Source organism: Sycon ciliatum, chromosome 8, assembly GCF_964019385.1.
Source record: "Sycon ciliatum chromosome 8, ocSycCili1.1, whole genome shotgun sequence".
Taxonomy (NCBI): domain Eukaryota; kingdom Metazoa; phylum Porifera; class Calcarea; order Leucosolenida; family Sycettidae; genus Sycon; species Sycon ciliatum.
This window is the reverse complement of record NC_088650.1, coordinates 19,961,974-19,974,414: the sequence shown is the minus strand read 5'-3', so window position 1 is coordinate 19,974,414 and position 12,441 is coordinate 19,961,974. Positions and strand designations below refer to the sequence as shown.

General features: G+C 48.2%; 1 protein-coding gene across 2 annotated transcripts; it reads right to left on the bottom strand.

Annotated features, from left to right (window-relative positions):
* Positions 1-480: 480 nt before the first annotated feature.
* On the bottom strand, positions 481-5,377 carry LOC135822262 (uncharacterized). 2 transcript variants are annotated; one of them, XM_065334989.1, is made up of 4 exons: positions 4,372-5,377; positions 2,814-4,084; positions 2,009-2,164; positions 481-1,396 (listed from the first exon to the last, which is right to left on the bottom strand). In XM_065334989.1, the coding sequence occupies exons 1-2, from the start codon at positions 4,581-4,583 to the stop codon at positions 2,917-2,919; spliced, it is 1,380 nt and encodes a 459-aa protein (XP_065191061.1). In that variant the 5' UTR covers positions 4,584-5,377; the 3' UTR covers positions 481-1,396; positions 2,009-2,164; positions 2,814-2,916. The 2 variants fall into 2 exon arrangements, with proteins under 2 accessions (XP_065191061.1, XP_065191062.1); XM_065334990.1 differs by having other exon boundaries at positions 4,481-5,377.
* Between the last annotated feature and the right edge of the window lie 7,064 nt (positions 5,378-12,441).

Sequence of the window (12,441 nt, the reverse complement as noted above, 5' to 3'; positions counted from 1 at the left end):
GTGGACTAGTATAGCCAGTGTGCTATTGGTCTGTTCCCGTTGTGAAGTAGTACTTGAATAGAGCCCCTTTCCTGATCTATGATTGTCTCCGCTTGTCTTGGCAGTTGATACGGACTAGAGAGTCACTGGTGTCTATTTTACTTCATTTTTTCGGCCTATCCACCCTAGCGCAGTGCTGTGTAAGCATTCCCTTGATAGAGATCCGTGTTGATTCTTTACTACAAGTACGAACAGAAATAGAAGAAAATATGCGTATAGTATCATGGATTTGTGTCTTATCTTCTTGGCTTACATCGCCCGAATCACTGACTGGTGTACTGTCATCTGCTCTGCAGTTGAAATGAAAAGCGTGCAGTTTTACACGTACTTGTCAAGTCTCCGGAAGTGTGTGTGTGTGTGTGTGTGTGTGTGTGTGTGTGTGTGTGATTCTAATGTTTATTTGTTTTTCATTACTCTGGTCTGGAGAGTCTTGTTCACATGTAGATGCGGCAATGGTCCAGCTTGTGCGTTCAACTAACGTTACGTCACGTACCAGCATCTCTACACTCCACCTAAACCGTACACAGACAGTGCTATCGTAAGACCTCGACGGCATACCTTCATGCCGGCACTGCGGCATGCAGAAATAGGATATTACGATAGTGAACAATTGCAGCACTCGTAGCCCGGGACTTCCCGTGATTTAGGGAAAGATCAACGGGAAGCAGGTGCATCGGGTGTACAAGTTGCTGCATCGTGGTAGCACTACATGTATGTGATTTAGAAACAATTGCTAGTACTTTATAGATAGTCGAGTACGTGTAGGGTGACGAGAAGAGACTGAAATCATGGTTTGCAATGAGAAAGAGGTACTGGTAGAATGTGTCATGTTCCTGGAAGGACCGCACATGTCTCTTAGATGCTTTCTAATTCCCAGCAGCAGCCAGGCCAGTAAAGCCATAAGCATTGTATAGCATTATTAATAATATACATGTATAGTCAACCTAGCTTGGGAATAACGACCCTCGATTGTGGATGAGAAAAGTGTCCGAGGTCGTTATTCACAACGAGGTTTTCTGTAATCATTCCCCTATACATCGATGACATGCTTTCCATTCCGTGCCATTGTGAATCCAGTGCGGCCTGTGGTGCCGTCCGTACTCAAGTCAAATGTATCAACTTGCTCCCCACCACAAGTTGAGATTGTAAGCTTGGCAGTGGAGCTATTCACCCTCTCTAGGTTTGTGATGGGAAGGCTCTGTCCAAACATGTACGGGTAGAGCAGTATCTTGAAAAGTGGGTTCACTGCGCGCGTCGCAATCACCAAACGCTTGCCAAGGCCACCTTCATTCTCCAATCCTTCATGACGTGCATCATTGCTCATGCCAAATCCAGAGCGAGTCCACTGGTTGAATGTCTGGAACAACATGCACACGCAGAAAGTTATGCGTCGTGAATGGTAGTACAGAAATGCACGTGTTTGTAAGGTTTGATGACGACTACATACACAACTATAGCGTACAATGGTAGAGCATCGCTGGCCATATACGAGGGTCCCTGATTCGAGTCCTGGTGGTGGCAGTCAATTTTACTTCAGACTTTCCCTTTTTTCCGATTCCCTCAACCTGATGAATATAGTTCGTAAGGTTTAATTAATGATTAGCATAATATTATATTGCTACATAGTACAAGTAGTCCATATAGGCCAGTGATGCGGTGTATTAGTGTCCCTAGATTGTCACCTCATGCTTGCATGACTCGCGTCCATGCATGCATTGCCGCCCAGCAAACATAAAAACTTGGTGCATACCGCGCCGGTAGGTCAAGGCGTGGATCAGGTGCATGTGCTTTTTACTGAAACGCGACAGCGACCTCAGTCTTACAACCGTGACACTCTATTAAAATCATCTTGTTTTGTTTTTGATCCGTGAATGGAGTACTCCATCCCCCAAGCCACCATCGGACGGGGATCGTTACAGCCGGCATGATGATCTCAAAACAACGAGACGTTTTACGTTTCATGACCTACCTGCAATGACATTGCTGTCACTGTGGCCTTCTGGTCATCGGCAGTGGGTGCCATATCCACAGCACGTACCAGTAGTCGGGATGGATCACTTGCGTTGCTACTCTTTAGAATGATGTCCGTTCCGTTGTAGGCTGCCATGACCACGTCCATGTCAGTCTGATCGGTTGTGTGTGAATAATCGGACACAAGCAACACGGAAACAAGATGGATGGGATCCACTGAGTTTTTAAAATAAGACTTTTTCATTTGAATGGACATAAACCACACGGATATTCCCCATTCCTTCCAGTCTGATAAGGTGCACAGTATGTTGAATAGACTTGTGGCGTACTTTGGAGTATGCACAAGAGGCACTGATCGTGCACTACTAGCTGCCATTGCCGACGTCATCCGCATGCTACCAGCAATGCTTCTGACTTCACCAATGTCAACGGCAATACTAGTAAGTTATCAAAGCCGTGATTGCGTGCTCATCAATCGGTCACACAGTTGTACTTGGTAAAATAACCCAGCAGCTACTGTAGTTTAGAAACGCCATAGGTTATAGGCATACAGCATAGCAAGAATAAAGACGAAATCAGAAAGAGGCAAAATGTTCCTATTGTTAACCACACACCCAGCTGGTTAAAAAATCTCAACGACCATTTACACTGAAAATGTATTCAATGGTCTCCCTCACTGACTGAGGAGGCATGTACATGTACTATTGCACTATTTGTTGCGCCATTACTGGTTTAAAATAGTTCTGCTTTTTAACACCCACGCACGCACACATGCGCATTCACACGCACACAAGCACACATACCTGCATCACCCATTCGTATACGGGCAGTTGAGCATGGCCACCCTTGGTGACGTTCACCGCTGCTGCCTTCTCTGCCACTGTATCATCCATGATCAGTGCGTAGTCATTGCGTTCCGCTACAGCATTGCCTTTGGAGCATTGGCTTGGCACCAGACCAGCTCACGGTTCTGTAGTAGAACAACTTCATAGGATTGTACAGAGTGCGGCACATATTCTGCGGAAGATCACCATCAAACAGAGGCCTGATGCCATCCGCGAGCTGCCAAATTGGAGTAGTTAGCCAGGTATCGTTGCCCTTGTTCAACTGAAATTCATTGACCGTGTTGGTCTCGGGTTCGGCCGGGATATAGTGCGAACACACAACGTGGCCTTCGGCATCCTTCCAGTTGTCCAGAAACCAGGAGTATGTGTACGCATAGGTAAGATTGGCAACGGCGAATGTAGCCACTTCACTGTCAATGTACTTCTCTGCTTTGCCAGGTGGTGCCACAACACCTCCGTGCCCAAGACCATCAACAAGCAGAACGCTCTTGTGTCGAGATTGTGCTCCATCTCCATCCAGGAACGGCGGAGTCGTACTCTGACCCGCTATCGTCGGGTATATGCCCCACATCCGGCCATGAATGGCAAAATTGAAGTGTCCGCGGTCGGGATGATCATGCCCGCCGGACCAATAGTCTGATCGTATGTTGAACTCTAGCCATGTGGCATTTTTCGCCCAGTGTGAGTGTGCCATCATGACACCACGCTCTGAGCAGAAGTACGCCAGTGGAGCATTGAGATCTGCCACCGCCGTATCCCAGTCCAGTGCGCCGGTCCAGTCTTGAGATAGCACGATTGCCGAGTACCAGTCCATGACGCCGTAGAACGCCGACCAAGCCTCGTCCGTTGGGAATATTGTGTCATAGTAGCTGTCCCTGATGCTGTTGCGCCACACAAAGTCAATAGTTTTGTCGTCCGGCAGAGCATACTTGGCCACGATCACATCCATAATGCGGCCAGCTGAGCCAGTTCCTCCCCACTCCTCAAACCACGCATACCCATAGCCAAATGGCTGCATAGCGTGTAGGTAGTAGTTGCGTACGCATGCCAGGTAGTTTGGGTGCAGGACCGTTGACTCGACGGCACCTCTCTTAGCCATGGCATGCATATGCTGTGATTGCACTGCTCCCTTGCCGAATGGCTCAAACGGGGCACCGCTAGCATGCAGTCCATAGTCCAGGAAGTTCTTCATGACTGTGATTGACTGGTTCAGTATCTCTGGATCATACCTGGACAACACAGCACAAAGGCATGCACAAATACACCAACAGCCAATGCTCTATGGCCTATGGGGCACATACTCCATAGGGTAATTGTGTTGTGCATTTTTATGTCATGTAGTACATTGTGGAGATTCTCAGCTATTTGTCTAAAAAATATTTAACGAATAGCGGAGAATCTCCACATTGTACTACTTTCAATATTTAACTCGGGAAGAAGGAGACCAATGAAGCAAGTGCTGTACATGTACGGTATGTATGATAGTCATGGATAATAGTGTTGTCGAGCAACTCACCCCTCCTCTCCCTCTATTGCTAATGCCATTGTACACAGTGTCAGGTGGAACGTGTTCCAATTCCCGTTGCACGTGTACGGCTTCTTGTTCACACCGCACGTCTTCTTACCGGCCGTTGCCTTGACGATGGTGGTACGCACCTGTGTGCGACTTGCCTCAGCCATTGTGTTATAGGTATAGTCGTATGCTAGTCCAAATCCATCGTTCCCCATGCACCGTCTGCATTATACTGTTCTGATAATCAGCTGTTGGATTCACCTTGTCCAGGTTGCGCTCGTAAATCTTCGATATGCTTGTCAAGACCTTGCCTGCATCGCTACACAGACTGCTGTTCTGGGTGATTGCACAATGAATGAAAGCTGCTGAGCCAACAGTCTGAGATAGAACATTCGCCCAGCCGGCACCCAGTCCAGCGATCAGGTAATTCTCAATGGCGTCTGTGCTGTTCCCAGCGATCAATTCCTTCCAGAGGGCATCGAGAGGAGACTTGCTGATCCTTCTGGCCAGTGCGTCCATTAGCGATTTGAACGCCACCTTACCCATTTTGGTCGTGGACAAGTGCTGCCTCAACGCCGGTAACTCATCTGGACTAGTGTGCACGCGTGGATGAACACCCACTTTTGGTTGTGGCGGAAAGCGCTCTTCCACCATCCGGCGGTCCGCCTCGCTCACGCTGCTCAGTGACATATCATCACTGTCGTGGGTGTGGGTGACTGGCTTTCTCCGCTTATCTTGTCCGAACAAATCAATTTCTTCTTCCGCTACGCCATTGAATGGCCGCTGGAATGGTTGCAGCTTGTGAAACTGTCGTCCAGCCACAGCAACAGGCTGTGAGATGATTTGGATGACTAGATAGTAACCAAGGACCATAGCCCAGAGGGATGGATAAGAAGCGGCAAGGAGCACCATCCTCTCTCTCTTCTCTTTCCTGACCTACATCATACACGTAGAACTAATTTTATCACATTGGTGAATGGTGCTGCGAAGACCGGCAAACAAACCTGAATTGGCAGAAAGACATCATTAATTTTGTAGTCGGAAGCCGGAGGAAGTGAGAACGACGCTGCTTACCGACTGCTGTCAGACTACTACTAGTAAATCTACTACTACTAGTAGATCTACTACTAATAGTCCATCGGCCAAATCTCAGAAAGGGCCTCTTTCGGCGAAGGTGATGCACTGAAGCTCCAACTAAACGCCCTTTGTAGCTCATGAGACCCCATAGAATACGAATCCGATTGTTGGACGTTGCCAATCCAGTCCAGGATAGTCGAACTGGGTCGAATACCTTCTTCCGATTTTCGTAATTTCGTCCACCATTACATCTTTCTCATCGACTTTTTTTCGCTTGGCCAATGTTCTTGAGCCGCTGAGCAGAATCTACGCACGCTCGAACACTTGAAATGCCTGCATGTTGACGGTTCGCAAGATTTTAGCGAGCTTGGTGGAAATCTATTATTTATTTTGACATTTTTGGGAGAATCTGAATTAGAACGGTAGAAGCTCATTCGGAGAAGACGGCGTGTCGCCGCTGTCGGGTTGTCGCTACTGTGCTTCAGACGTATTTGCTTGAACGTGCTATTGAGGATGGACAGAAGATGAAGTGACGGCTTTCTTGAACACGGACGTTGTGTCTACATTGAAGCTGAAACATCTCATCTGGCGTCTAGAACGCAATTATTATGAGTTGTGAGTGCCAGCTGAGCTGAACACAAGCTGGACACCATTCGTCAGCTGAGAATTTGCATCGAAGCTCTTGATAGCCACGATAAGCATAATTATACAGAGGTAACCTTGTTTGACTCAATACGCATGCAGGTGATACCACTAGTGGCACTACAATGTAAATGGTGCAAAATTGATGCAACAGCGAATATGTACTTCGTACAATCACGAACAATTGTAAGGCAAGTGTTCATGCATGTCATAGAAGAATTTCAGCCCGGAAGTCTTGTTGTCATGGTCATAAATAATACAGGACTTGAGTTGGCTCTGGACATAAACACACAAGGCTTGTGGTGAATACGGTCATTGCGAGAAAAATATTTAGCCACTGTATGTTAACTGATGCCGCACTACACGCAATATTTCATGTACATGTATGTGAGACTCAATTGCATCCACAAGGCCGTAGATGCATGTAAGCACACAATGCTGTACTGTATAAGTAGTAGTCGACATGTGGTGCCTTCCTGCTGCACATGCACATGCGGCAAGTTGGCAACGACACATGACCTATCTGCACCGCACAGCGTGAGCTTAGAAAGGAATATTGCACATATAGTGCTATTATTTTGTGTTCCGATATCATTAAGCCGGTATACATGTACCGTAAAATCCCGCCAGAGCGCCCCTACCTCCTTGACGCTTCAGGTGGGGAGGGGCGGATGGGCGAGTCCTACTTGCCGCATCCAGTGCTACATGAAAAAGTACTCCCTACGAAAACTGTTCGTGCATCTCATACACCGACCAAAGGTCAAGAGCCAGGAGTCGTACAGACCCGACAAAACGCAGGGTTTGTGCGATCCCTGGTCAAGAGGGTGGGCACTGTTGCGTACATTTCCAAGGGGGTTGAGCACTCGTCTGCAGTACAGTACGGCATCACAGACTGCGACAGAGTCATACGAAGATACAATCAATCACGTCCCTGACAAGAAGTCAGGGAGGGGCGGATGGGAGAGACGGGGCGCTCTGGCGGGATTTTACGGTACTAGTATCCTTATTAGGGCTGAAATGATTATACCGAATAATCGAGTACTCGTTTGATAACTCTAACGATCGAGCAATTGTTTAGATTACCGATTACGATTATTTTGCGTTTTTTAAATTTGTGTCAAGAAAGTACTGTAAACCCTCGTTTTGTGAGGTTTGAATCAGTTTCCGCTGGGAGTATGCAGTTGCCAGGGGTACGGTTCATGTTCTGAGGTTAAATTGACTTCAAAACTGCCATGTTTCGGAGCTACCCTTTCACTAATGCAGATTTGTTGGTATTATGAAGGCATAGTTTGTGGAAACAGTAATGTTTGCACAGAATTATGACTCTATTTGCTAACGATTATAATCGAGTACTCGATCGTTAAGCTAAAGAGTAATCGATACTTGAAAATCCACGATCGTTTCAGCCCTAATCCTTATACACGTACCTGGTCACTCGATAGGCGATGCCGGCTGTACTAATCTTATCCATATTACCCGATAGGCTATAGCACACTGCGTCAGATCACTATGCAACAAAACAAGAGCTTTAGCGAATATACACTGAAGCAAAGTAGGTTTCAACGGTACAGCACTAGTCACAATGAGGGGAGTTACGAGGATGGTTAGGCCGTGACACATAGATGATGATTGTTAATGATTCATGCACGGTGGAAAATTACCACCAATGGCGATGATATTGCTTTCACAACAATGACATCAGTAGGAGCAGTGACACAACCTTACTGCTCCAAGTAGGATTTACAAGCGAGTGAAGGGAGAGCAAACTGGTCTAATAGCAGACCGGGTCTAAGCAAGGAAGTAATCGGCATCAGAGGTGAGCTTGCACATCAGAAAACAGATGATGATCACCAAACACAGAGAAGTTGGCTATGTGTATGTTTGTGTCACTGTGTGTGTGCATGTGTGTGCATGTGTGTGTGTGCATGTGTGTTTGTGTGGATGCGCGCACATCTGTGTGTGAGAGAGAGAGAGGCAGACAGACAGATAGCATATGGTGGGAGGGATCAAGGTCTGACCTCAGAGTTAAATGCTGACGGTGTGGAATAGCAACAGTGCGAAATCGGGCAGGGTGGTTAATGGCCCACACTGGAGCCGAGTAGGAGCGCCAGTGGTTGAGGGCTAGCACAGGAGTAGCAGCAGCTTGGGGCCAGAGCTGGAAGATCGCATTCGAGCCGACAAAGTCGCAAGTCTTGACAATTTCGCATCACCGTCAACCCTGGCCGATTCCTCCAGCCACTTTCAATGGGGTGGCCATAGAGGAAGTGGAGGAGCTGAAGTTGCTCGGAGTGCTCTTTGATCGGAGCCTCTCCTTTCGCTCCCACATTCGACAGGTTGCAGTCCGTGGTCACCAACGTCTTGGCTTCATGAGGAAGGCCCTGCCCATTCTCGACAGCAAGGCCAAGTATGCAGTGTATCGCGGCTTCGTCCGCCCAGTACTTGAGTACTGCCCGCTTTCATGGTTGGGTGCGTCCCAGTCTACCCTGAACCAGCTGGACCGGGTACAGCACAGAGCCCTAAAGCTCATCGGCCCAGGGTCATACCTCCCAAGCCTCACTGTTCGGCGTCAAGTCGCAGCACTCACATTCCTGTACAAGCTGCATTGGATCGACGGTCCCCAAATCCTGACCACCATGACACCACCGAGGGCAGTTGCAAACCAGCACCGGCGCTCCACTCGCCACCAGCAAAAGAACCAGCACCAGCACCAACTAGCACCGACACTGCCCGCCGGAGCCCGTAATAGTGCTCTCCGATCATTCCCCCATGCCACGATCCAAGACTGGAATCGTCTCCCATCTGCCCTGCTACGCAACCTTCCCACGCAGAAGGGAATGCAGGCATTCAAGGAAGGCGCCTACAAGTACAAGTCGCTCCGCAGCCGAGACTGGCGTTCAGCCACAGATGCCCTCTGAACACTCCCTGAACACCCTCTCTGCTTGCACCCTGGCTCCCCCCTTTTTATTTTTTTTATTTTTTATTATTTTATTTATTTTTTATTTTTATTTTTTATTTTCTTCCTCTATCACATGTATCATCTTTCCGTTTTTCCTTCCTCTATATAAATGTACCCCCCCCCCTCCCCTCCCCCTGTGCCTACTCCTCCCCAGTTTTTGGTGCTCTGAAGTGTCGCTGAAGCCGAGACCTCAGGTTGTTGTTGTTGTTTCTTTATTTTACTTCACCATATGAACAGGCAAGACTGCCTTCTCACCGGGGCTATTGGCCCACGGCTCTCACAATATGATGAAAATGTTTAAAATTTGTATGAAGAAGAAAGGAACGGAAAAGAAGATGAAATGAAAGGAAAGAAAACAGTAGGTATTAATTTTATGAAGGGGGGGGGGGGTATGAAATGGGTATTATCATAGTTGATGAGAGAAGTATGATATCCAATATTATTGTTCTATAGACTATTTAGTACGGGCATTTCATGAGAGTCATGCATGGGCAAGGCAGAATTTGGACTAGGATAGAGGACAAGAACATAATTGATGAGCATTTGTTCAGGCAGAGTCTGTGAAGAAGACATAGTAGGCACAACATCGGAGAGCTAGTTGAGGAGGGAGATAAGATCATGGCCAGACAGCAATGCTTGAAACGTGTGGCGTACGTCGCAAGCGCGAATATCAGCAGGGAGAGAGTTCCATGTGGTACTGCCAACGAAGGCGATTGAGCTACGGCCTGAGGGACCAGGTAGGAACGGCACTCTGAGCAGCTGGCTGACCTGACCACGCGTGACACAACTTCTGTCCACATCCGTGGCAATGAGGGAGTAGTAGGATTGGAACAGTGAGCTGGCTCTGCCATGAAGGCAGCGGAAGACGAAGAGAAGCAGACGTTGCACGTACAGCTGGTGGAGCTGAGGCATTGATAGTCTGGCAAATAGGGGAGCAGTGGGGGTCCTTCTGGGGAGTTGGAAGATGGCTCGTATGCCAGACTTAGCAATGCGTAGCAGTCGATGCAGCAGCAGTTTGGATAGAGCGGGAAAGAAACAGTTTGAGGCATAGCAGAGCACAGACTGGATCATACTCATGTACCAGGCCCGGCGGGCATTGAGTGAAAGGCACCGTCCATGGCGCCAGAGCTGCCCGATTGTAGTAGCAGTCTTGCTGGCAATAAAGTCCACTTGGGGCTTCCAGGACAGTTGGTCATCAAGCATGACACCGAGATACTTCGTGACTGGAGTAACATCAAGCACTGTGGTACCACACTTCACTTCAGATGGTCCGTCCAGACAACCACGGGGTCTCACAAACATAACTTGGGTTTTACTGGCATTTAATAGCAGACCAATGTTGTCCAAGTACTCAGCGAGTCGTGTTACAGCGTTAGAGAGAACAGAGCACACTAAATCAGGCTGATAGTCGGAGTAGTCCAGAGCCACATCATCAGCGAATTCCTGGTGGCATACACTACCTGGTAGAACTGACGACATATCACTGGTGTACAGTACAAAAAGAAGAGGGCCCAGAACGCTGCCTTGAGGCACTCCTCGGGAGCATCCAACATATTGCGAAACTGAGTGTTCCACCCGTACACACTGCTGCCGCTCCGAGAGATAACTGAGGAACCATTCCAGTGGTGTGTCACAAATGCCAAGGTCAAACAGCACTTGCACAAGCCTGGCATGCTGGACTCTATCAAATGCCTTCGATAGATCTACCATTACTACCCCGGTGTGTTTTCGTTCCGATTTGGCCAATTTCCAGCGGTTGGAGGCAAGGATAAGAGCATCTTCTGTTGAGTGATTTCTTCGGTATGCAAATTGACTTGAAGGTAACAAGGAGTGATCATCTAGGAAAGTTGTCAGCTGTTTCTTGACAAAGTGTTCCAGTATGCGAGAAACAATAGGCAGTAGCGAGACGGGCCGATAGTTACGAGCTGACAGTGGGTCGCCATTCTTATACAATGGGCTGATAAGAGAATGTTTGAAAGTTGATGGCACTATACCAGACGCAAGAGATAAGTTGACGATCTTCATCAGGTATGGGGAGAGGGTGTCCGAGCAACGTTTCAACACAATACCTGGGATTCCATCACTTCCGGTAGCTTTATGTGGATCCACACATTGCAAACGCTTAGCGACATCATACAACGACACAGGTTGGAAGGCTGTAAGGGCATCAGATTTCGTAGGGCCAACTGGCATCTGTAGGTGCGTAGGTCGACTGGGGTCATGAACAACATCTGCAAAGAAGTCGCCCAGCTGGTCAGCTGATACCTGGGGTACTCGGCGGGTCTTCTTTCGTCCGGTGACAGTGTTCATCACGGACCAAAGTTTCCTCTGATCAGACGTATAGCATTGATCCATAAAGTAAGCATTCTTCAACTGTCTATCTAGCTTTCTGGCCTTGGCACGTGCAGCTCGGTGCTCCTGCTGGAGTGCCTCGTTTGCTCTATCTTGCATTAGACGGCGGTGCAGTCTGTTTCGGTTCCGGACACACTCAACCAGCTCGCGAGTCAGCCAGGGACATGGACGCCGGTCTGCACGGCGGCGGGTGGTGATGGGTGCATGTTGGTCAAGGGTGGAGAGAATAGCATTGTTAAAGCAGGTCGGCGGAGATGCTCCAGTTTTCACCACCACAGTTGCGTCTGCAACCACCTCTACTATGCAGTATTCTGTTCTCGAGGTTCGTGGTTTCTCGTAAAAAAAAAAAAAAAAAAAAAAAAAAAAAGCTTCAGCCTAGGAAGATCAGCTTTTGGATGAAAATCTCCCGGACACAGTAGGTACCAAGCTTCACTAGCAGATTGCCGGCAGGGGTGCACGGCGAGTACCCGTACATCCCTCAAGCCACCAGAGCCGCAGTACTTGGACACGATCCAGGTGCTTACCCGCCAACAATGCTGAGAAGGCACTGGAGCCATACAGGAACTTATGATCGAGCATGACCACAGACTTGAAAATACAGGGTCCGGCGTTGAATACTGAGACAGCGACGTCTCCTCCACAGAACACCACTCAGCCCCACCATTGCATTATTTTCGCTTTTTCATGATTTTTACCATTGTGTTAGAGCACACAGCACTCGATGCAACATTTACCAGTGACTAAATAACTACGCGTCTCCGACCATAACTGCAGCGTTCCCGTGAGCCTGTTTCCGTCAGCCTGTTGAGATTATCTTCATCTCGTCACATGTGAGCCTGTGTGTTTCATCCGTATCGTGGCACAATTACACAGACACGATTTCCAACTCAGGCCGGTTCCGTTGCTCGAAGGGTTGGCGGTAAGAATTGCTACGCCGTCTGTGGCTGCATGGGAACTTGGCGAGTCGTCGTCTTTCTCCATAAATCCTGATCGTCACGCGAACAACAGCCACTATTGCCTAAAAACTACGACACAACAGTATCAAG

Coding starts and splice junctions, on each gene's coding strand:
- LOC135822262 (XM_065334989.1), bottom strand. CDS start 4,583: ATGGGGAACGATGGATTTGGACTAGCATACGACTATACCTATAACACA. Junction 4,085..4,371: donor GCAATAGAGGGAGAGGAGGG/GTGAGTTGCTCG, acceptor TGTGTTGTCCAG/GTATGATCCAGAGATACTGA.